General features: G+C 38.2%; 1 protein-coding gene across 2 annotated transcripts; it reads left to right on the top strand.

Annotated features, from left to right (window-relative positions):
* Positions 1–1981: 1981 nt before the first annotated feature.
* On the top strand, positions 1982–25040 carry LOC308516808 (interferon-induced protein 44-like; the record flags this gene model as incomplete). Of its 2 annotated transcripts, none has more annotated exons than XM_081087933.1 (8): positions 1982–2411; positions 4241–4277; positions 5841–6036; positions 6191–6337; positions 10159–10330; positions 11772–11872; positions 13431–13605; positions 24924–25040. In XM_081087933.1, 8 exons carry the CDS (start codon positions 1982–1984, stop codon positions 24935–24937), a joined length of 1272 nt encoding a protein of 423 aa, XP_080944059.1. In that variant the 3' UTR covers positions 24938–25040. The 2 variants fall into 2 exon arrangements, with proteins under 2 accessions (XP_080944059.1, XP_080944058.1); XM_081087932.1 differs by lacking the exon at positions 24924–25040 and adding an exon at positions 14492–14787.
* Positions 25041–26285: the final 1245 nt, after the last annotated feature.

Raw genomic sequence — 26285 nt, 5'->3', positions numbered from 1 at the left:
TCTTCCCCTAGTTATTTCCATGACACTCTCCCTCATTCCATTCAGGTCTTCCTTCCAATGTCATGTCATTTGAGAGACCTTCCATGATCTTATGATCTAAAGCGGCAGACACTTTTCCTTATCACTTCATTTTACTCTTATTCTCATTTATTTTCCTCATAGCACTTCTTTCTAGATGATTTGTGTTGACTGCCTGCCTTCCAGAGAAGTATATATCATCATGAGGACAGGAACTAAATCTGTCTTGTTTATTGCTATATTGCCGGCCTCCCAAAACAGTGGAGGCACATAGTAGGTATTCATTTTTTATTGAAAAAAGAAATGAATGAAAGAACCATAGCTCACAACACCAAATGGAGACATTGGAGTTAACAGATAATTAATGACTTTTGGGAAGGAGCGTCTATTCAGGTGGAAGTTCAGTGATCTTAGCTATTATTTTCATATTAATGGAATACACTACTTAAATATATTTATGAATGCTATTTCCCTAAAACTGTGGTCAGACAGTTTAATGTTATTATAAACTTCCTTACAATACATTTGGAAAGTTTGGAATATTTTAAAAAACAACTATAGTAAGGTATAATTGAGATCATTGAAATACTGAATTGCACATGTTGAAAGTGTGTAATTTTATCAGTTTTAACAAGTGTATATAAATAAAAATCCATCACTCCTCTGTTTTCACTGAGATTATAGTTCAGTCTTGGCTCTGCAGTTCAATAGCAGATGATCTTTGGAAAATAATTTAACTCCAAAATTCTGTTTGTTTATCTGAAAACTGGTGATAATATTAATATTAAGATACATTTAGCGTTTGGCAAATAATAAGCATGTTATAACTTCTAGTGCTTTTATTTTTACCTAAGTATATAATACCCAAAAGCTGCTTAAAATATTTTAAATTGATGTTGCTTTTTAATAAACTCATAACTTATATATTTTTCTGGGCTAGGTGGGGAATTTAAATTTGTCAGAAGCAGGAATAGGGGATTTGTGAAGACAATGGGCAACTAGAGAGTAGATGCTCATTGATGTAAAAGCTTTCAAATTTAAAATTTAAGAAAAGAAGAAAAGGCATTATGATGGCCCTGCAAAACAAATCCACAGGATGTATTTAGCCACAGAACATAAGTTTTTTACCCTGACATTGTGAAGTTAGGGAAGGAGCTTCAGTTAGAGATTGACATGATTTAGTTTATGTTTTACAGACAAAATTGATTCTGGCTGTTTGAAGAAGAATAGATGGGAAGGGGGCAAGCAGAAAAGCAACGGAACCAATTAGGAAGCTATTATAACAACAACAATTTACATAAGGAAATAGGTTGGTTTAGAATAAATGAATAGCATAGATTGAGAGATGTGGATGAATTTGAGATGTGTTCTGAAGTTAGAATAGACATTTCTTTGTATGTCCACATTAAAAATTGAATTTTCTTAAAAGTTTTTATAAAGTCACTTAAAAAGGTAGTGATTTTTTTTATTTGACATTGATTCTTTGATTCTCCCAGTTATGTTTTTATATGAAAGTCTTATCTAAAATGAGCTGGATTAGTTTATGCTACCTCCCAGAGGGAAGTTGGCACACTGCCAACTGGGCTGGGCCCGATTGACTTTCAGTTTCCTTTTCTCTGAATCTCTGAAGCCTCTAGCCTCTCCTATTGTTTTATGCCTGCCTTGCTGTCCAGACAGAGCAACTACTCTCAGCCTCAGCCCCTGAATGGATTCTACAAACAGGTAAAAGACCTGCTGCTTTCCACTTTTCTTAGCCACTAGTAAACAATAGCCTTAAAAAAAATCTTTCTAAAAATAATAATTTAGAATGTTTTTTTCTTGCTATCTGGCCACCCTCGTTTACACATTCCACATGAAATGTAGAGTAAATAAGAGGCATAAATTCAAGGTTTGTGACAGTACATATTATCTGTTTTTAAATATTTATGGAAAATATGTTTGATTTTCCACTAGGTTGAGAAATATGGAAACTCATTTGACGTGGAAACAAGAAAAGAAACTGCAAAACCTTGTGAAAGGGAAGCTTAGCCTTCTTTATAAGGCTAGTGCCCATGGATTTGCTAAGAGCAGTTTGATTTGCAGATGCAAGTATCAAGGACCTACTCTACTAGTGATTTACAGTTCTAATCATGTTTTTGGGTCATATATACCCCAGAATGACAAAAATGAAACCAGAGTTTCCTGCCTCCTTTTTGCCTTTGAAGGGCCTAACATTTTAGAATGTGAAATACGACCACACAATTTGAACGATTTTGTTGGTCACTATAGTGATAAAGGGGCATTCCTGATCGATCTATCAGAAAAAAAAGTGACTATGCACTTAGATATAATTAAAAAATTAAAACTATCTCAGACAATGTACTTTGAAGAATGTGAAGTTTTTCGATGTGAAGGTAAGTTTGACTACATAATCTTAGAGGTATCTTCTGCATGCTGACCTATTTCTTTAAGGAAAAATGACCTTTCACTTGTCCTTATTTCTAGGCGACTCAGACTGAAACCTGGTCACAAATTGATGGCTAAGACACAACCATAGTCCAAAGTAGCATATGCAGAGTTTTTTGAAATGTGTTTGTGAGGAGGAGGAGGAAATGTGAAAGAAGGAGAGAGAGAGAGAGAAGCAAATATAAAGATTGTGAGATTCTCTTGGAAAAAAAAAACACAAAAAAACCAAAACCCAGAGGCTGAGCTTCTGTTGATTGGTACCTGATCCTTTCTGATGCAGGTTCCCATTATATCCAAAGACCAAAATTCATTTACCTTTTTTCTACTTAAGAACAGTTAAATTGTTTCCAACATTTGCTGCTGTAAACAATGCTCCTGTGATATCTTTATGCATAAAGCTGTGGACAAAAAAATCACTTTAGGGCAGTGGTTCTCAACCCTCCTAATGCCCCGACCCTTTAATACAGTTCCTCATGTTGTGGTGACCCCCAATTTCATTGTTACAAATTGAACATAATTAAAGCATAGTGATTAATAACAAAACAATATGTAATTATATTTGTGTTTTCCGATGGTCTTAGGCGATCCCTGTGAAAGGGTCGTTCGACCCCCAAAGGGGTTGCGACCCACAGGTTGAGAACTGCTGCTTTAGGGTAACTTTCTGGAACTGGAATTGTTGTTTAAGAGTTATTTACATTTAAATTTTGATAGACTTTTCAAAAGCTTCAGTTGTCTATACTACCCCCAAGAGTGTTAAGAAATGCCTATTTTCCTGCATCCTTTGCCAAACTTCAGGAAATTTGCCAATTTGATGGTCAAAAGATAGTATTTCTCTCTCTCCCCTTAACCTTCATCACTAACAAGTCTGTGTGTATTGTTACCTTTTGGATGTTAAAATTATTTGAGAGAATGCTTTTTAAATTTCCAAGAGTTTGCTTTTTTGTTTGTTTAACCCATTCTTTTTTAGTTTTACTATATTATAGTCATTGAATGCAGTATTTACTATTTCCACTTCTTGTAACATAAAGAGGTTTTCTTTGTAACCATACATATAGCTATATTTATAAATGTCCCATACAGTATGCTTATTTTTTAGAGGATTGCATCATGACACCTAATTATTTCAATTTTAAATCCACCATAAAAGAGTCTCCCTTTTAAGCATCAAAAGAAATCTGGGCCTGAGTCTCATTGGTACAAATGAAGTCCTCAGCCCACCCCTGAACCTCTCACTGTGCTCTGCTTGAATAGGCATGAGTCCCACATGCTCTTCTTAAGTCGGGAATAAAATTATAAATTCCAGAAGCTCCGTTATTGACAGTAACTTTTGGAAAAAAATCTTGTGCTTGTGCTTTGTTTTTGTTTTTTTTCATGTGCGTGTCTGTACATTATCCCTTTCAGACATAGGGCTATGGAGGAGAAATTAGAGCAATCCCAGTCTTTCCTTGCCTGTCCATGCTTCTAGGCCTTGCTTCTCTGATTCAGAAAGAATCCCCGCCCTCACCTCCCATGTGGGAGTGGGCCACACACTATTGCTGAGTAATTGGGTAAGAAACCATCTGCAGACATGATAGTCTTGCAGTGCTCACCTTGCCTTTCGCCTCTTCAAATGAGGAGATGTTCAGGATATTTGCCATAATTTTCTTCAAGTGCTTTTCACTATAGCGCACTGTTCTCACAAAAAGGCTGTTTTGGTATTTTTTTTCATTGACATTCATTCACTCAGCCAACCAGTCAACAACTTGTAACCTTCATTATTCTTTAATTATTTCCTCAGATTTATTGGACACAAGGAATATGAATGGGGTTGCTGAGTAAGTCAGTGTTTTTAAAGTTCTATTATTCTGTTCATTATCTTAAACTTATTATATTATATGTTCTGTTAATAAAATTGGTAGCACAAATTATAACAGATAATTTGTGGATCACTATTCACAAGAATAAACTATATAATTATAAAGCTATTTGATAATACTAGTGTTAAAACCAAAAGAACACCACAGAGGGAAGACATTTCTAATTTTTGATATACTTGAAGGAAAATAATCATTTGGCTGTATGTATACATTTTTTTTTTTTTTGCTAAGAATTCTTGCAGTTGCATTTTCAACTTTTTTAGGTACTTTCTATGGAAGGGGTGGTTGGTAGATGGGGAAATAACCTAATTTGAATTTCAAGAACATGGTAGGAATGGTTTCCTTCCATAAACTTCAAAAGTCACGTATTATGTTGTGGTTTTGAGTTTTATTATTCACTAGAGGCCCGGTGCACAAAATTCATGCACAGGTAAGGTCCCTAGGCCTGGCTGGTGATCAGGGCCAATTGGGGCCTTCCAGCTGCTGATTGGGGCCTCCCTTCCCCAGCTGCCAGCTGCCTATGGGGGCCTCCCTTTGTTTCACGCTGCCCCCTGGTGGTCAGTGTACATCACAGTGAGTGATCAAACTCCTGGTCTCCTGGTCGAACTCCCAAGGGGACACTGCATATTAGCCTTCATATATATACTAGAGGCTCAGCACACAAACTTCGTGCATGGGCAGGGTCCCTAGGCCTGGCCTGAGATCAGGGCCAATCTTTCCTGCTACCGGCAGCTAGCAGCTGGCCCCGCCTCCTGGCACCACTGCTGGTTGTCCTTTGTGTGTGGGGTGACCAGTGGGGTGATTGGGGCCCAGGTGTCTCCCATGTCTGCTGCCACTGCACCCAATTCCTGGTTCCCCATCGGGCGATAAGACCCTGGTGGCTGGGGAAAGGGACTGAGAGGTTGGCTGTTCCCACCCGCTTGCTGTCCCCACCTCCTGCTGCCACCAGTTGCCCTCTGTGTGTGGGAAAACTGGTGGGGTGATTGGGGCCCCGAGGCTGCCTACGCCCACCTCCACCCACTCCCGGTTTCGGTTTCCCATAGGGCAATTGGAGCCTGCCAGCCGGTGGCAGAGACAGAGAGGTTGGCAGGCAGGCCCTTATCAGGCGATGGGGCCTGTGGGCTGGAGGTAGCTCCTGCATTGAGCATCTTCCCCCTGGTGGTCAGTGTGCATCATAGCCAACTGGTTGTTCCACTCGATTTGCATATTATGTTTTTATAGATAGATAATTTATTTTCATGTTTAACATAGTTGATATTGAATTCTAAGTTTACATGGTCTGCTTGCTTAAATCTGAAAGATTTTATATCTGAACGGCCTTAAAAGTGTAATTTTTGCTTTTTCTTCTTTTACAATAGGATTTAAGGTAGGATAATTTTATGTATTCTTATATAAGAAAGCAAATTGATCATCAAAAATAAATAATAATGTGATAGAAAAGAAAAGAAATTCCAGGAAAATTTATGCTAAGGCCTTGTGATCTAACCTCAGTCAACTGTTAAAATGGTCTTGTCTAAACAGGCTCCGGGATAGCTTACTGTCTGCCATAAGAAATTACAAACCACCTAGGGACCTGGTTCACCAAATACGAATTCTGCTCCTGGGTCCGATTGGAGCAGGGAAGTCTAGCTTTATCAACTCAATAAAGTCTGTTTTCCGAGGCCATGTAACCCACCAGGCTTTGGTCGGCTCTGACAAAACTGGGATATCTCAGCAGGTGAGTCCATTCTAGGTCACTCAGCCTTTGCTACTTTGTTCAAGTTAGATTTGAAATGTGTTTTTTTTCCTGATCAACTTCATTACATGTAAATACACTTCAACTATCTATAAATAAAATGAACTCCTAAAGTTCCTTTCTCCCTCCTTTGCAGTACAGGACATATTCCATTAAGGATGGGGAGGATGGCAAGTCCTTGCCATTTATTCTGTGTGACTCAGTGGGACTGAGTGAGGGAAAAGGGCTGTGCATGGATGACATACCCTACATCTTAAAAGGCCACGTTCCTGACAGATACCAGGTATAATTTGGCGAATTATTGAGTTATAATTGATATTTAAAATGTTTCTTTTTGTCCACTATTAGGACATAAGACTCTGGTCTAGTTAGTGCATCAGCATTTATTTTCTTAAACTATAGTGGTTCAAGATCCTTTGTTTCTTTTGATATTTCATTTTACAAGGAATTAAAACATCCAAAAGTCTCTTCTATCATAGCTGTCATAACAATTCTGAATGCTGTTACACACTCAATTGTTTTTGGCTATTCAACTTACTCACATAGGTAATCTTTGTTATGTAGCAAGAAGTCTGAAGGTAGGTAGCTTTGGGCCAGTGTGTCAGCTCTTCGAGGTTATTATTTTCAAGGTCCTTTTGACTTTCTGTTCTGATATCCTCAGCATAGAGTGTTATGGATTGAATGTGTTCCTTCAAAATTCATATGTTAAAGCCCTACTCCACAATGCGATGATATTTGGAGTTGGGCCTTTGGAAGATGATAAAATCATAGAGTAAAGCCCGCATGAGTGGAATTAGTGTCATAAATTATAAGAAGACCCAAAAGAGAGATGGTCTCTCTCTCTCAGCCACATGAGGACACAGCAAGAAGGTGGCTGTCTACCAACTAGGAAGGGAGCTCTAATTAGACACAAAACTGTCAGCAAAACCTTGATCTCCAGAACTATGAAAAATGAGTATTTGTTGTTTAAACCACACAATATCATAATTTCTTATAGCAGCCCAAGATGGCTAAAACATGTGACTTTTTTTTCTTTAAAAATATGTTTTTAGTGATTTTAGAGAGAGGGATAGTGAAATAGAAACATCAATTAGCTGCCTCCTGCACGCCCTCTACTGGAGACTGAGCCCACAACCAGGGAATTGGTGACCTCTTGGTTCACAGGCCAATGCTCAATCACTGAGCCACACCAGCTGGACACTGACATGTGACTTTTATCCTCCTGCTCTCAAGATGTTTACACTGAGCACTGCTAGTGTTCCAGGCAAGAGGAAAGGGGAAATTAAAGAGGAGAGGTAGTCTGTATTTTAAAAAAAACTTTCCAATTCTTTTTGTAAATATTTAGATCTTGAGTTATTAATTTACCTTATTCCAAATGAGTAGTCAATTGTGGCAATATCTTTCATTGAACACTTTTGCATCTTTTTCCTAACAAAAATAAGGATTGGTTTTTGTATCCTGTAGTTTGTTTTATTAATGTATTTATACATTTCTTTATTATGTTCATTACCATATTGTTTAATTGTTTTAATTACTGTAGCAACCCAATATATCTTAATAACTCACTGGATAAGTAGTACTCAATATTTATTTCTCACATTTGTTTTCCTTGACCATTTTCACATATATCCTTTTCCAAGTGAGCTTGTTTGTATTTTATTTGATTGTTTGTGTTTTATTTGTTAGTGCTCTGAGTGAAGTTGCATTAAAATTTTATACTCAAAATTGTTTCACATCTTCACATATCCAGTGTTCCTATCCAGAAACACAGTAGATTTTATATTAATTTATATATTCATTTTATTTTATATTCTTTTATAATTTAGGATAGAGCTAAATGAATATATATATATGTATACACACACATACAAATATATATATATGGACATGTATATCTTTTTTTCAGGACATACAAAGCACAGATTTTTATTACTAAAGTCCATACACATTATTAAACATAACTGTAAAATCCTTATCACATCTGGATTATTTCTTAATTTTTCTTTAAATAATTATCAAATATCACCCAAATTGGACAAATTTCTAATTGTTATATAAGTACCATATTATGCATCTTTAAAAAAAAAATTTAAATAATGATTCAAAAACTTATTCAGCCTCTTTTAGTTGCAAATTTTGCCTCTATCTCTTTTGGCATTTTTACTTGCAATATGATTTTTAAGAAATCTGTTTGGTCATTCTATAGACATATACTTTCCCATAGTCTGAAATTTGCTGTTTTCATCACTTGGTGTAGTTTTATTTTTTATGTATCCTGAAAATTGGTAGATGAATATAGACACACATGCAGATTCAGGTCGGCTTCATAAGATGGTGTTGTGCTCTTCCATGAAAGCCACCCAATTTTGAACTTTCTCACTTTTGTAATATAGGTTTCATGAACATTCAACACTTAGATACCTTTATTTATTAGGGTACGAAAATAGTGATATTCTATCTCTATCATTGCTTCTTCATTTCACATGTGTGAAAGATAACTTCCCCTCATCCACTATTTATTTACTTAGTGGTACAGTTAATACTGTTAATATAGGATGGTCAGAATATCTGCTTGATTTTTTAATAAGCTTTTGAAATAATAAGTTGGTTTCTTTACATCTGCCAACACTGATCAGTGATTATTTTATTTTCATTATGAACTCATGAATTGAACATATTTGATGTGTTTCAATGCACTATAGTTTATCTACATAAAGATGTCAAATGTAACATCTTTGACCACTAGGAGCTGCTACAATTTAGATTCTGAGTTCTGTTGACATAAAAATCTGCTATATTCCTTGAATTGTTGTATGACTATAAATATTAACCATTTTTGTATATTTACAGTCCAGATTTTGAGTCAGTTATTTCTCTAAGACGTATTGGTTTGGTTTAGTTTGGGTCATTAGAACTGTTCATTGCTATTTAGTGGATTGTTGGCTCTTGCTTTTTTTAGTGGACAAATCTAAATATAGATACAGGACTATGTAGTTTTTACTTAATCTCTTTTATCTTGCATCAGTATCTGCTTTATCTGAACAGAAAATCTCTAGTCTCAAGGATACTAGAGATGACAAAATATGTCACAACTCATTTGCTTTATATCACATAATATTCACTGTAATCTCAGAAAGAATTATCTAACACTACCGTGAATGATCTAATCATAATTATATTTAATATCAATATAATAAAAATAACCAATAAACATTGGAAACAATTCTAAATTCTTAGCAGATTTTTTATATCGTGTTTAGCACATATCATGTAGTAGGAGTACACAAATTACTGTGTTTTAAAGTCAATCAGACAGAGCTTCTTTTGTGTAGATATGACCCCAGTTGGATGCAAAAGTTCAGACATTTAATTCAATTTAGTGATTGATTTTTAAATTTAATTTTGTTTTATATTTATATATGTTTATAATTTATATGGTTCTAAAGTCAAATCTACAAAATAAGGTATATTCGAAGAATCCACCTTCCTTCTCTGTTACTTCAAAGCATTTCTCCCTGCTTCCTATAAGTATCCATATAAGAAGTTATGATTTACTTCATTTTTTAATATATTAGAAAATACAGATTGTGGTTTCCTCTTTTCCAGAGAAGTGATAGAACACTATATGTCATTGATGTAACGTTATTTTGCTGCTACAAATAGTCCTGAAGTTAATAGCCGTGTACATATATTTGTGGGACAGATCTCCAGCAGAGGATTTCTAGTTTCAGAGTAAATGCATCTCATTTTGTACCACTTCCCCCCTTATATTCTGCCTGATGATATCAATTCCACCTATGCCCACATTGCTTCTTCTATCTAGAATACTTTTTGTCATATTCTTAATCTCTTATTCAGATGAACTCACTTGTGTTATTTTTATTTTTGTTTTTTGCCTTCCTACGACATGTCCCTTCTTCTCAGAAGCTTTTTCTATGAGAGGACTTGCATAATGACTGTCTTCTCTACCAGATTGTTATCTTCATACTATTAAAGACTTGTTTGTTATGTTCACTGTTTTATTGACTTGCACAGTGCCTGATACGTAGTATGTGCTTATAAATATTTGTTGAATTAATATGTTCCTTTATGTTTACCATACAGTTTAATTTCATGGAACCAATTACACCAGGTCATAGTAACGATATTGACTCCTTATTGTTGGAGGACAGAATCCACTGTGTGGCATTTGTGTTTGATGCCAACTCTATTGGGAAACTCTCTGATGAGATGGTAGCAAAGATCAAGAAAGCTCGAAGGGAGGTGATAAAGTGTGGTGAGTCTTATTTCACTGTACTTCTAATGCTAACTGATTAGACTATATTGTGGAATGTATTTGAACAGGATGAAGAACTTATGAAAATGCGTATTTAAATATTCCCTGGCCCATTGGTGTGGTTCATTCAAACCGAGCACTCACTAGCTGTATGTCTTTGTGCCAGTGATTTAAACTTTCTATGCCACAGTGTCTTAATCTATAAAATTAGTATAACAATGGAGGTTTTAATGTAAGGATTAAACAAATTAATTTATATGTAGAGTTTAGTACAGTCCTCACTGCATCCTAGCATGCATTTATTTACCAACAGTCCTAGACTTCCCCTTGGGCCTTAAAGGATTAGAAAGAGGAAAACACATTTTAGTAAGAAAAGAGAGGAAAATAAGATGCTTGATAAGGAGAGGTAGCATAAAGGCTTCGGAGAAGGTAAGCAGGATTAGGGAATTAAAGTGCCCCACACTGTCTTTCTTTTCTTCTCTTCTCTTCTCTTTTCTTTTCTTTTCTTTTCTTTTCTTTTCTTTTCTTTTCTTTTCTTTTCTTTTCTTTTCTTTCCTCTTCTCTTCTCTTCTCTTCTCTTCTCTTCTCTTCTCTTCTCTTCTCTTCTTTTCTTTTCTTCTTTCCTTTTCTTTCCTTTGTCTCTTTTCTTTTCATATATTTTTAATGATTTCGAGAGGAAGGGGGAGAGAGAGCAAGAGATAGAAACATCAATAATGAGAGAATCACTGATTGGTTCCTCTTGCATGTACCCTACTGGGGATGGAGCCTGCAACCTGGACATGTGCCTTGACTGGGAATCAAACCATGACCTTCTGGTTCATAGATAGACGCTCAACCACTGAGCCATTCCGGCTGGGCCACGGTGGTTTTTCTTGGCCTTATTATTCATTCTGTTTTGGAAAGAGTCAGTTTATCACAGATTTGATGAAGTTAGAAGCAGGGAGTGATTGACTTATTTGCTCACTGAAATTTAAAACCTTGAAATGGTGGTGTGCAGAGATGTGCCTGCTACCATTGTGATATAGGAGTTTATTTGCAATATTTCAACATATTCTGTTTCCTTGAGGCCTCTTCGTCATCTTGTTTCTTAGAGCTCTTTGGCCTTTCTATAGTTTTCATAAAAACACAACTGTTGGATAAGACATATAATCAGTCATCAATACTGTAGCATAAATTTTAGTTACCTCTTCCAAAGGGTGGTCTCATTTGAAGCCTGACTCCTTACCATGGGAGGCAATGAAGGGACTTCCTATGTCAGGAAAATCCCAGGTACCAGTAAGTAGTTCAGAGGGATGTTTTTGTGTGTCGGGGGTTAGGGAACCTCCCCAAATTTCTGAAATTGTTCCATAGTTAGTCTATTGCATAATTGATAGCTGATTAACTGAAAAAAATACTGATGCTGCCTATAATAATAAAAACAATATCTATCTATCTGGCATAGGTGTGGTACATGTGGTTTTACTCACTTGTGTGGATAGCATGGATCTGATTACGAAAGGAGACCTTATAGACATATACAAATGTATGCCTGTGAAACTCAAGGTAATGAACGCCGTCATTTGTAAACACATTTTCTGGTATATCCCTATAATCACATGATATTACTTTGTATAAAAATAAAAATAGATACTTGTGAAGTTTAAGAATATTTGAAACAATTGCTTAGATAATTCAGACTCATTTTCTAAGTTTTAAATATTAAGTATTTATCTTTCTGCTGACAGATAACTTATATTTATTACAATTTAATTCAATTAGGTTCAATTCAACAAATGTTTGTTGATTACCTGCAATGATTGAGCCAGTGTGATAGTCTCTAATCAGATACACAGATAATTGAAATAATTTCCCTGTGCTAAAAGCTTGCAGCTTTATAGGTGGAGGTGAGGGGATAGGGGAATTAGAGGAGAAAAAGTTGACAAAGAATATGACATGATATGATTGAGTATAATAAATACCTTGAAATTATGAAAAATAAAATGCGGTGAAAGTTTAGATGAGGAAAATATTGAGCTCAAGGTCGGGGGCGGGGGGATTTTGTTACTGGGGTGGCACTAGGATATGGCTTTTAAGGTGGAGGAGTGTTTTAGGGGGAAAAACTCGGGCCAAGGGGACAGCATAAGTGAATTCATCAATGCAGGAAAAAGTAGCCTTTCAGGAGGCTTGGAGTGTTCAGTTTAGTGGAGGGCTGGATCACTGTAGGGAAAGATAAAGTGAGAAAGAAACATTTGCATGAGGTGATTTTACTTAATTAGGTGCATTATGGGGAAGCATAGCAACTTTTTAAAGGAGTAGTGATGTGAACAAAGTCAGCTTCACAAAGTTTAATCTGACACATATGTGAAGCATAGATTAGAGTCAAAAGGAGCATGAAGGTGGGAACACCAGTTGGGAGAATATAATGATAGCTAGTATTTGTTAAGTACTGATTAAGTGATCGGTTTTCTTATTCATTACTTAAAATAAACTGATGAGGTGGGTTTTGTCATTACCATATTTGGTAGATGAGAAAACACAAGTGCACAGAGAAAAGCATTTGCCAATGCTTATTGACAGTGCTAAGAGGTGACAGAGCCCTATATTGAACCCATGCAATCTGGTTGCATAGATAAACTAGTCTAATTAAACATCAGTACTATACACTTGAAACTAATATAAAATTATCGACTGTCAGTTTTAATTGAAAAATGAAATGTCAAACAATAAATTGAATATCAGCATTAAACAAATAAAATCACCTTATCCTAGGAATAACTTTTAAAAGAAAACAGGGAAATTATGGACTTTAATGTAAGTATATTAAAAATGCTTCAATTTCAAAGTAGTTTATATAGAACCATGTTATCTTTAGATTTTAATTCATATTGAATATGTTCTATGTTCTATGTATTCTAAGTGAAAATTAGCAGTGATGTTAGAGCTTGACTTGTGAAGTTATTTAGAAAAAGTACTTTATGGACCAGATCTCTATCTCTGTTTCTCACAGTAGGAAAAATATTGTCAAGTGCCTACCTTTGTTATTGCTTTCATAATTTATATTGACATTAAGTAGTGTTTTTCACTGTTTTGAGATTTCTGGGTTTTAATTTCTGTATTTCAGCAAGAGGAAGTCCACAAAAAACTTGGATTTGCTCTTTCTGACATCTTGGTGGTCAGTAATTATACCTCAGAGTGGAATCTGGACCCTATAAAGGACGTCCTGAACCTCTCTGCACTGAGACAGATGCTGTGGGCAGCAGATGACTTCTTAGAGGACCTGCCTCTTGAGGAAACAGGTAAATGCATTTGGTGGTAAAGAAACTTGAAGATGTCCTTATTGTGGCTACTTCCTGCTTGGATCTATTGGGTACCTGACAATTCGGTGTCTCTGTGAGTTGCTGCCCTGTGAGTAATCCTTCCCTTTAACCCATTGGTGGGGTATGTTTTTCCCTCTCATATTTCTTGATCCTTCTACCCCCACCCATGGTACAACCTAGAGGATTTGCACTACTTTTCCTCCCCTGGTCTTGTTTTAAAATGAAATTTTTGAAGTGATGCAGCTCATCATGCCCACTGTCTGAACATCCCAAGCTGTATCCTTGCACTCATCTATCAAAACGTACTTCTTTGCTTGGGACCTAGATTTGGATTGGATCAGCATTGTTCCTCATCAGATGTGATCTTTGCTTATTTGGCTTTTCCTTGAGACCTTATGTTTCTGTCTCTTTGACTTGACTTTTGAAAACTCTCCCTCCTTTGAGTCCTCTCAATGCAGTGTGGCTGGTGCTAGGTAGAGGTAGGTGCCTTTCATATGCATGCCTCAGATTTGAGCATTATGTGTATTTTCTGTTACCAATCTGTGCACAATACACACTGCAATGTTCCAATCAAAGCTGAGATAGAGTTTCAGTTTATTCTCAAATATTATTTTAGTTCTGGGAAATCAAATTAGAATATCATATCCTTTCTAGTTCTCTCATTCACAGACTAATGGGAAACCCTCAAACTACTAACTTCGCTGTCCTGACTGTGCCATCTTGGTTTCTCCATTTCTTCTTTCCTCATGGTGCATGCACTTCCAAAGTCAGGATAAGCTTAGACCCTAGTAGGCCAATGTTCCTCTTCCTTCTAGTTGCATTTCCTAAATAATGTATTAAGAATATTTTGTTTTTCTTTTCTCAGCTATCAGAGAAACAATTACTAAGTGTGAAACAGAAAAAATAAATTTGTGTATCCGTCACATATTAAAACTTATCAGAGAAGAGAAAACATAGAGAAGTGAGAAACCAGGAAAAAGACAAGTAGATGAAGCTGAAGGGGTGTATTTTACTTATGGCTTGGATGAAGATGCACAAAAAAATTATAATACATATAAATAACTTGGAACAGCTGAATTTAAAGTTGTAAAAAACAATCATAATCTTGTTGGGTATATGTTCTATACCTGTGAAAAATTAAAGTTTCTTCTTATAAAACGTGTGTGTGTGTGTGTGTGTGTGTGTGTGTGTGTGTGTGAGATTTTGGCAAAAGTTTATTTTGATACTAGTGACCTGGTGCATGGATTTGTGCACACTGAAAGGAAATTAATTAGAAGGTGGCCAGTGGGGTGGGACTGGGCGAGATAGACTGAGTGAGGTCCCTCCAGCAGGTGGGGTCCCTCGGCCTGGCCTATGGGGATTGGGCCGAAACTGAGTCTCCAATATCCCCTGAGGGGTCCCGGATGTGAGAGGGCACTCTGCAAAATTTCTGTCATACAGGGTGTGGAACACAAATACAAGTGTGCAGTGAATCAGGTTCAGGGCCAACAGTGCCCCAGCAACAACATAACCCATGGCCAAAGGCAGAATCGTGCAGCCCTGTGAGAAATCAGGCTCCCTTCTCTCTGGTTTCGAGGTGCATTACTCAAGAACCACCACTGCCAAGTCAATGCAGCTTGGCAGCTCCCGTGTTGAATGTCTGCCCTTTGGTGGTCAGTGAGCATCATAGTGACCGGTTGGATGGAGGGAGGGACACTTGGCATATTAGTCTTTTATATATAAACTAGAGGCCCGGTTCACAAAAATTTGTGCACTCGGGGGGGAAGGGGGGTCCCTCAGCCCGGCCTGTGCCCTCTCGCAGTCTGGGACCCCTCAGGGGATGACCACCTGCTGGCTTAGGCCCGCTCCCCGGGGCATTGGGCTTAAGATGGCAATCAGACAACCCTCTGGAAGCCCGGCAGCCCTCGGGGGATGTCCACTTGCCAGCAGGGAGCAGGCCTAAGCTGCAGTTGGACATCCTTAGCACTGCTGAGGAGGCAGGAGAGGCTCCCACCACCACCACTGTATTGGCAGCCATCAGCCTGGCTCGTGGCTGAGCAGAGCTCCTCCCATGTGAGAGCTCCTTGACCACCAGAGGGCAGCTCCTGCATTGAGCATCTGCTCTCTGGTCGTCAGTGTGTGTCATAGTGACCAGTCATTCCCAGTCCTTCTGCTGTTAGGGTCAGTTTGCATATTACCCTTTTACTATATAGGATAGAGGCCTGGTGCACGGGTGGGGGCCGGCTGGTTTGCCCTGAAGGGTCTCCCGGATCAGGGTGGGGGTCCCGCTTGGGTGCCTGGCCAGCCTGGATGAGTGGCTGATGGCTGTTTGCAGCTGGTCACACCCCCTTCAGGGTGGGGGTCCCCACTGGGGTGCCTGGCCAGTCTGGGTGAGGGGCTGAAGGCCATTTTCAGGCTGGCGGGTGACTGAAGCTCCCAGCCTCTCCTTTTGTTCTTTTCTTTCTTTTTTTTTAAATTCTGGGACTTATTTACCTTCTATGGCTGTCACTGGAACTGAGAGCTGGCTTTAGCTCTGAGGCTTGGCTCCAGCTCTGAGAGCAGGTATCTGGGTTTGTTTGGCTTCTATAATTGAAACACTGTTGCAGCTCCAGCTCCCAGGCTGGCTGGCTGAAAGCAGGTTTCTGGGGTTTGTTTAGCTTCTATAATTGCAACATTGTTTCTTAGAGTGCAGCTCAGAGGCCGGCAGCAGCAGGCGGGGAACCTTGGCTTCCTCCATCACTGGAGCAAGCAAGCCTCCTGTTCGCTTCAGCTGCCTGGCTCCTGGCCGCCATCTTGGTTGGCAGTTAATTTGCATATCGCCCTGATTAGCCAATGGGAAGCGTGTTGTAGGTACGGTCAATTACCATGTTTGTCTATTATTAGATAGGACTAGGGGCCCGGTGCACAAAATTTGTGCATTGGGAGGGGGGTCCCTCAGCCGAGCCTGCCCCCTCTCACAGACTGGGAGCCCTCAGGTGATGTCCTACTGACAGCTTAGGCCCGCTGGAAGCAGGCCTAAGCTGCGGTCTGGCCTCCTTCTGTGGGAGGTGACCTGGCTGATCAGGGGAAGGCGCCAGCCCCATCACCCCGCTGCTGCAGCCACTGCCAGCCACTGCCAGCTACCGCAGCCACCAAGGTGTTTTCATCAACACGGACTCCAGTCCCTTCACCATGAAAAAATGGCAACTTTCTTTAGGCATTTTCAAGATGTGTCTTTCATAGGATATGACATTTCTTTCTTTCTTTTTTATCCTTACCTGAGGATATGTTTCTATTTATTTTTAGAGAATATGGAAGAGAGAGGAAAAGACAGAGAAACATCAATGTGAGAGGGACACTTTGATTGGTTGCCTCCTGCATGAGCCCTGACCTGGGCCCTGGCCAGGGAGGAGCCTGCAACCTAGGTACATGCCCTTGATCAGAATCAACCCAGACCCTGTGGTGGGTAGGCCGATGCTCTATCCACTGAGCCAAACTGGCTAGGGCAGGATATGACATTTCTTAGCCCCTCCAGCAGCAGACCTTCATTTTTCCCTTCAGGAGTGAGGTGGAAAAACCGTAGATCACCTTTTTGAATTCTTGTTACCCACGTTACTAAGAACATTACGTGGCATACAGGGAGCTTAGCCAGTGAGCTGTCACAAAAGGTGTTTCCCCTGCAGCTCACCTGTAGAGGCAGGATTGCTGGCAAGCCTAGGCTGGCACACCCCCTGTCTCTGGACCTGCTCAATTCTCCAGTGCGGCTTGGGCATGGCCCCCTAGCTCTGCTCAAGCCTCTGCCCAAGGCCACCCCTCACCCCTGCTCAGGCCCTGCTCAAGCCTTTGCCACTGCTTAGGCAAGCCACCCCCCACACCCCTCGCTCCTATCAAGCCTCTGCCCTGGCTTGGGCAAGGCCCCCCGGCTCCGATGAAGCATTATCCACGTCTTGGGCAGGGTCCTACAGCTCCGATCAAGACTCTGCCAGGGCTTGGGCAGGGTCCCCCAGCTCCGATCAAGACTCTTCTGGGGCTTGGGCAGGGCCCCCTGGCTCTGATGAAGCATCTGCCATGGCTTGGGCAGGGGTCCCCGCTCCTCTCTGGCCCTGCTCAAGCCTCTGTTGCCTCTTCCCCCCATGGTGCCAAGGCCCGTAGGCCAGGAGTAGCCAGGTTGTTCTATGACCAAGGCCACTCAGGGCCTACGCTGGGGCCTGCAGGCTCTGAGCTGCCTGGGTCCCTAGGATGTTCCCGGGACCTAGGCCGCTGGGTGCCTGCATATGCAAATTAACCCATCATCTTTGTTGGGTTAATTTGCATACTCACTCCTGATTGGCTGGTGGGCATGGCTTGTCAGCATAGTGGAGGTACAGTCAATTTGCATGTTTCTCTTTTATTTGATAGGATGACTTATCAGCATCTTTGGATCTTTACCCATGTCATCCTATTTTTGCCTTCTTATTTTATTTCTAAAGTATCTCATTGGGTCCTCAATTAATGCTTTATTCTTTAACCCAAAGCCATGCTTTGTTTAATATCCAAGACTTTCTTGCAGGATGTGGCTATTAATATTAATGAATTCCGTAAGACCACAGCTGAAAGAAACTATAATTTGATTGCTCTGAAATTACAACTATTTTAGTTACGTGACAAACCTCAACCCGAACTACATGAATAAAACAATTAAAAAAGAGGAGTATAGTATTGGATTAAGGAACCAAACCATAGAAAAGGCTGGGATTGAACTGAACGTGCCTCAGAGATGGTTGAATCTAGGGATTCAAAAGCTACTCTCTCTTTCCTCTCTCTCTCTCTCTCTCTCTCTCTCAAAATTAAACAGCAAAGATTATTCAAGCAGCAATTGAGTTCGAGATATCAGAGGATATACATGTGGCAAACCATAGGCAAGTCTGAGGAGACAAAAAAGAGGTCAGCTTTTATTGAGTTTAAGGAGAAAATTAGGGAGAGGTTGTGGTGGTGTCTTATTGCTGGCTGGTAGTCAGCTGCCTGCTGGTGCTCAGGAAGGAGGCTAGGCAGCTGGTCACTAAGGAGGCAAACAGGAAGGGGATCTTCCTTCTTCCTCATGCTTGTATAAGCTGCAGGTGTTGGTTACATAATGGTGAGGGGTGAGTGCGTGAGTGCTCTCCCTTCATGGCTTCCTGAATCCATTTTTCATGAGGGTTCCATCTTCACATTTCCTCCCTTCTGATCAAGATCTTTCTTAGAAAGCATTGGGATCAAGAGTCAGGTTTGTCTGTATTTAGTGGTTTTGTTCATTGGTGCTAGGAAGAACCTTTCCTGGTTGTCATGTCCCATGTCAGAAGAAAAGTACATAGTGATTGGAAACCATTTAAGGCCACATTTCAATAACAAGGAAGGTAGAAAGGGAACTCTTAGGCATTTCCCACTCAATGTTTATATCTTGCAAGTATCAGAGATCATCTTGAAGTGTTGGGCTAACATCATCCTATTCAGTGTATTGCTTCTACAGAGATTGGATTAGCAAACAGGCACAGAGTTTAAAAATGATTACACACAGCCCAGCCGGCATTCCTCAATGGTTGATCATCGACCTATGAACCAGGAAGTCATGGTTTGATTCCTGGTTGGGGCACATTCGGACTTGATCCCTGATGATGTGGGGCATGCAGGAGGCAACCAATCAATGACTCTCTCTCATCATTGATGTTTCTATATTTATCTCTCTCTCCATTTCTCAAATCAATAATATATATTGATATGCTTTCCCCCCTCATATATATATATGGTATGTATACACACATACAATGAGGAACAGAATAATAAATCCCATTTGTAAAATGGTCCTAAATCCCTAAACCAAAAGCCCAAACCTAAAGGTAACCAGCTAAATAGATTGAAAGACCAGGATTCATCAGGTAAAGATTGTTGCAACCAATTGGCTTATTGTCTAATTTTATGCAGTTAAGTTTCTACTTTCCCAGAGGAATTTATCCAAGTGCAACAGGTAGTTTTTGCTATTGCACATACACCTCCTAAGTAAATAATCAAAGCTATTTTATGGTGTAAAACTAGTTTGATTAAATAATCAGCAGCTATTTTCTTGGTGGTGGAACTGACAAGTTTTCCCAGTCTCAGAGAGAGACTTATGATCATAGATTCACTGACATGTACACCAGCAAGAGGGAAGAGTACTCTCCCTGTGGAGACAAGTCTGAATACCTCTTGAAAGTTTCCACTTGAGGTGGCTGTGAAGGTCTGGTGCAGAGGACCAATGGGAGGATGAATGGGAGACCTCAGATTTATTATGGATGCCATTATGAATAATCAAGTTCCCAGTGAGCATTGGCCTCTGATCTGCCAGCTAGCTAGGCATTCATAGGCCCATTGAGAGTGTCATTTGTCACAGACAAACCAGGTAGTGCCCATAAGACTACTGCTATGGATTCATCAAAGCAGGGTGTGGGGGACTATGTGTGTAGGAGCCTTACTTTTGAAGTAACAATCAAGGGGAAATTGGGTGAAATTAGCAGTAGCATTAGGAATGAGATAAGCAAAGGAGAAAAAAAAGATATGCAGGCTCCATCCAGTGATTTTGGGAGAACTCTGATGATGTTTGCTTAAAGGTTAGGAAACTTTAGTTTTAGATCATTGGTCAGTATGCAAGTCTATTCAGGTGTTGGAGCTTCCTTGCTGGGTGATACATGAACCCAAAAATCGATTCCTTGGAACATGAAAGGAAGTCTTTTGGGACGTATCTTTTACAATAAACAAAATCTCCAGGTTGCAAAGTGTGTTGTTTGAGGTTTTCACTATGAAAAGATTGCTCTACTAAAGCCTGGTTCTTTTCAGTGGATGCTTGCTTTTATTAGTTGTGGATCAAAAGAGGCAGGCATTAGATGCATGGGGAGCCCAATAGTTATTTCAAAGTTTGAGAATTTATGAACTCCAGAGGGGGTGGATCTAAGATTTAGAAGGACTAACGGCAATGCCAATGGCCAAGGCATTTGGAGGGTTTCCATAAATTTTGCCAATTGAGTTTTGATGATGTGGTTGGTTCGCCAACTAGTAGCATTGGGAAGATTGATTAGGGGAAGAGAGATGTCTGGAGCACTGAAGTTTATAACAGTCCATTTGCCAATGGACTGTTTTATTTTTATAGTAATGAGAGAGGCAAGTAGGTTTTGTGTAGGGGCTCCAAAGCTGAAGATTAGGAACCTTAGTGGTTTTTTTGTTTTGTTTTGTTTGTTTGCTTGTTTGTTTTTAATCATCTGAGGTACAGACAAGTTGGTTTGCTAGATTGATAAATCTGGAGTGAACATGGTCTCCCATTCTGCCAAATCAATAAAACTAGAACTCAAATAAGAAGCAGAACATTGTCACTTCCCGAAAGTCCCTTTTATGCCACAGTCTAGTTATTGCCTAGGATATTCACTATTCTGACTTTTAATTGCATAGATTACTCTTGACTGTTTTTATCTCTTATACAAATTATTCACTATTTAGTTTTTGGAGTCTGATTTTCATGTGATAGTGTATTTACTTGATTCATATTTTTGCACATAGATAAAGATCATTTATTCTCATCTAAACTAGCATTGATGGGCATTTGTATAGTTTCAGCTTGGGGCTATTACAAATAATGCTACTATAAACATTCCAATACACGTTTCTTTGGAAGACATATAGAAACATTTCTGTTGGGTATATATCTAGGACCAAATGGTTGTGTCATATAGAATGTACATGTTTAGCTTTAATATATATTGAGAGTGTGGTGGGCACATAGTACAATATACAAATATCATAACATAGAAACCCACAACTGAAACCTATATGTTCATGTTGACCAATATGACCCCAATAAATTTAATTTAATAAATAAACAATAATAATAATAAATAATAAATATTAAGAATGTTTTAAAGGGCATTTGAAACATATTTTGTACCATTTAAAAATTTAAAGAAATAGACTTTTTCAAATTTTAAAAACTATCCAGAAATTAACATATTTAATTTTCTATTTTAGTGGTTCAATTGCTTTACTAAACCTTGAGTACTAAATGACTTTTACAGATCTAATATCTTTACTCCAAAATCCCAATAAACTTAAAGTTATTCTAAATTTCAAAATCTATAACATGATTTTAATAAGATTTTAACTTAAATCCACAAGTTCAAATTAATTACTCAATTAGATATTTTAAAGGAGAGATATAAGAAATTTGATCTTTCAGCAATAAAAAGAAGGGACCTTATATTTTGTTGACTCTTACTACCTACGCAACTACTCCAAAATATTATGTCCTAAACGAGAATTATTTCTCATTATCTGTGTCTGAGGGTTGGCTGCAGGTTGGTGATCCCAGGATGGGCTTAGCTAAGGGGTTGAAGCAGAACCACTGCTGTTGGAATTAGTTGGTAGTGGCTGTTCCACTCTACAGGTGTGCATTCTGAGGCCCAGATTGAAGGAACAGTCACCTGGTGCGGGGGGTGGGGTGGGGGTGGGGTTTCTTGTTGTGTGGCAGAACTGCAAGAAGACAAGGGAAACCATGCAAGCGCCCTTAAAGCCTAGGCTTTTGACTAACACATCATCACTTCTGCCCACCTGCCACTGGCCAAAGCAAGTCATATGGGCAAACCAAAATCAAGGAGCTAAAGAATTCCACCACCCACAATGAGGTCGTGGCTAGTTTGTGAATGCAGAAAGGAGTGAAGAATTGGGACCAATAATGTATGTATATGTCTATTACATCTATATCTATATATCTATATCTATATCTATATCTATATCTATATCTATATCTATATCTATATCTATATCTATATCTAATCTATCTATCTATGGTAACAAGTTATACAATTGCCTTCTGATTTGTTTTCCATTCTATGTCAAAAGAAAGTCAGGCTTAGTTTACTTTCACATGGGAACAACAACAGTATATATTTTCCATTCTCCTTCAAAGGTGCTTATATATCCTAGTACATTATCATAATTTTATAAGGCAAGATTTTTATTTTATCATTATCAAAAGTAAGTTGATTTATTACAATTATGCTATTGTGATAACTTATCTATAAAAAATAAAGCCAAGGACTAAATGAGAACTGTGATAACTCATTTAGTTCAATTTTGAGGGGAAAACCTGGGCTGAGATTATAGGACAATTTCCAGAGATATCACAGAATATATGTAATGTATTTGTACATACATACAGTATTTTCGACAGGCCTTACTGATTTGAAAGCGGTTCAATAGCTTGTAGGACTATTTGGATTTTGGTGGGTACATATGCTACACTCAAGATATTATTAACCTTTATATACCAAGTGGCCAAAAATAAAAAATCTGAATTTGAGAGGGATCTGGAACAAAAGAGGCTTTGAGAGATTTACAAAAGAAGAGCTATAGCTCACGTAGTAAAATCAAAGCCATATAATGTTGATGAATACGTTATTTTGGAAATATTGGATGAGTTCTGACATATGAACACATCTGTAAAATCATCTTGGCAGTCAAGGTGACAAACATTTTCATCTCTCCCTTAAGTTTCAAAGTGCCCCTGTAACCCATTATCATTATTTTGCCTCCTGCTCTGACGACCATTGGTCTGCATTCTGTCACTCTAAGTTAGTTTGCATTTTTAGTATTTATAGAAATTGAATCATAGAGAATGTACTCTTTTTAATGTTGGTTTTGTTTTCCTCAGCATAAAGATTTGGACAGTCATCCATGTTGTTGCCTATATGAATAGTTCCTTCTTTTTATTGCTGAGCAGTACTCCATTGTGTGGAGGATATACCACTGTTTTTCCCCAATCACCTGTCAATAGACTTTTGGATTGTTTTCAATAAAGCTAAATATGTTTTTTGTTGTTGTTCGTCAGTTTATGTTGTTCATTAGATTCCACATATGAGTGAGATCACGTGATACGGATCTTTCTCTGACTGGCTTATTTCGCTTAGCATAATGCTGTCTATATCCATCCATGCTGTTGTACATGGTAGGAGTTCTTTCTTTCTTTTCTTTTTTTTTTTTTTTACAGCAGCCTAGTATTCCATTGTGTAGATGTACCACAGTTTTTTAATCCACTCATCTGTTATGGGCACTTAGGCTGTTTCCAAATCTTAGCTATTGTAAATTGTGCTGCTATGAACATAGGGGTGCATACGTCCTTTCTGATTGGTGTTTCTGGTTTCTTGGGATATATTCCTAGAAGTGGGATTATTGGGTCAAATGGGAGCTCCATTTTTAATTTTTTGAGGAACTCCATACTGTTTTCCACAGTGACTGCACCAGTCTGCATTCCCACCAGCAGTGAACTAGGGTTCCTTTTTCTCCACATCCTCTCCAGCACTTGTCATTTGTTGATTTGTTGATGATAGCCATTCTGACAGGTGTGAGGTGGTGCCTCATTGCTGTTTTGATTTGCATCTCTCAGATGGTCAGTGACTTTGGGCACGTTTTCATATGCCTTTGGCCTTCTGTATTTCCATTTTGGAGAAGTTCTAATGAGGCCCTTTGCCCATTTTTTAATTGGATTGTTTATTTTCCTTTTGTTAAGTTGTATGAGTTCCCTGCAGATTTTGGAGGTTAACCCTTATCAGATGTATCATTGGCAAATATGTCCTCCCATGGAGTGGGCACTCTTGTTATTTTATTGATGGTTTCTTTTGCTGTGCAGAAACTTTTTATTTTTATGTGGTTCCTTTTGGTTTTTTTCTCCTTAATTTCCATTGTCCTAGGATATGTATCCATAAACATATTGCTACGAGAGATGTATGAGATTTTGCTGCCAATGTTTTCTTCTAAGATTTTTATGGTTTCATGACTTACATTTAAGTCTTTTATCCTTCTTGAGTTTATTTTTGTCTATGGTGTAAGTTGGTGGTCCAGTTTCATTTTTTTGCATGTATCTGTCCAATTTTCCCAACACCATTTGTTGAAGAGATTGTTTGACTCCATTGTATGCTCTTCCCTCCTTTGTCAAATATGAAATGAGTATAATGACTTGGGTCAATTTCTGGGTTCTCTGTTCTGTTCCATTGGTCTATATGCCTGCTCTTGTTCCAGTACCAGGTTGTTTTGAGAACAGTGGCTTTGTAGTATAACTTGAAATCTGGTATTGTGATTCATCCAACTTTGTTTTTCCTTCTCAAGATTGCTGCAGCTATTTAGGATCTCCTTTAATTCCATACAATTTTTTACAGAATTTGTCCTAGCTCTGTGAAATATGCTGTTGGTATTTTAATAGGGATTGCATTGAATCTATAGATTGCCTTGGGTGGTATGGACATTTTAATGATGTTGATTCTACCAATCCATGAACATGGTATATTCTTCCACTTGCGTATATCTTTCAGATCCAGAGACATAGAAATATCTTTCAGACTGTCAAACCTCAGAGGGAAGGCAGGGGAGGATGGAGGGGAGGAAGACACCAATCAATGAACTCATATGCATATATGCATAATCCAAGGACACAAACAGTGGATGGTGAAGGCTTGAGGGGGAGGGGAGGAGAGGTCAATGGGGGAAAAAAGAAACATATGTAATCCTTTCACCAATAAAGATTTATTTTTTTTAAAAAGCTGAAGATATGCAGATAGACCCCATGGATGCTTTTTATATCTACATCAAAATACATGTATAAAAATTTTTGTAGTAGCCTTGTTCATAATAATCCAAAATTGAAATCAATCCACATGCCCATAAATAGTAGAATAGATAATAAATTGTGGTATAATACATAGAGTATTTCATTTCATGTAGCAATACAAATTTAAGAGTTATAACTGTATAAAAATTATAGATAAACATTACAAATATAATAATGACAAAAGAAGACAGTCTTTGAATAGATTTATGTGAATCTCACAGAGTTCTAAATAAAAGAAAGGAATGATGACTATACAGATGAAGATGGTAATTACTTTCCAAGGAGAAGGGATTGTGAAGAGTGAGCAGCTCACCTGGTGCTTCTGAAGGAGCTAAAAATGTCCCCTTTTTTTGAACAGGGTGGTGGTGAAGTGGATATTTGCTACACAATTATATTTAAGTTGTACATTTGTATATTATGGACTTCTCTGCGTGTGTTTTATAGTTCATAATTAAAACAGAAAAAAATGAGAGTCATATCATACAAAAAACTTTGGAGCTATAAAAAATGGGTCTGAATCTCTACTCTGTCTCATAATTTGTGAAATTTCTAACTTCTTCATTTTATGGATGAGGATGATAGCTCTCAATTCATAGATATGTTGTAAGAATTAAATTAGATAGTATGCATAACTATATTATCAGTGTAAACACTTAGATACATGCTGATAAACATTGTTAATCCTATATAACAGCAAACTGAAAACTTACTAAATCTTTGTGAATTTAATTTTATTGTAGTTGAAAACAAAGATGAGGCTTGGACTTGGTAGCTCATAAGAAAACGAAATAAGCTGAAAGTTAAAGTATCAAAGTTTAAATTTGCTTGTTGTGATATTCACTTTTAAAGAAAATACTCCGTTGGCTTCAAGATCATACTGTAACTCAAATTCAAAATTTAAATTGAGGTGTATTAAATGGCGTGGTCACGTCTGCCCCCTAGTGGCCAATGCTCTACTATATGGAGAGAATGCTGAAGGTTAAAACTTGGAAGCTGGAGTAAAAGCTGCTAAGGCTTCTAATTCTTAAAAGAGTAATCACAACAAAAAACTTTAAAAATGCATAAT

This window comes from Myotis nattereri (assembly GCF_964212035.1).
Source record: "Myotis nattereri genome assembly, chromosome: 3".
In the NCBI taxonomy this organism is placed as follows: Eukaryota; Metazoa; Chordata; class Mammalia; order Chiroptera; family Vespertilionidae; genus Myotis; species Myotis nattereri.
Note: the sequence above shows the minus strand (reverse complement) of the source record. Positions and strands in the feature narration are given on the sequence as shown.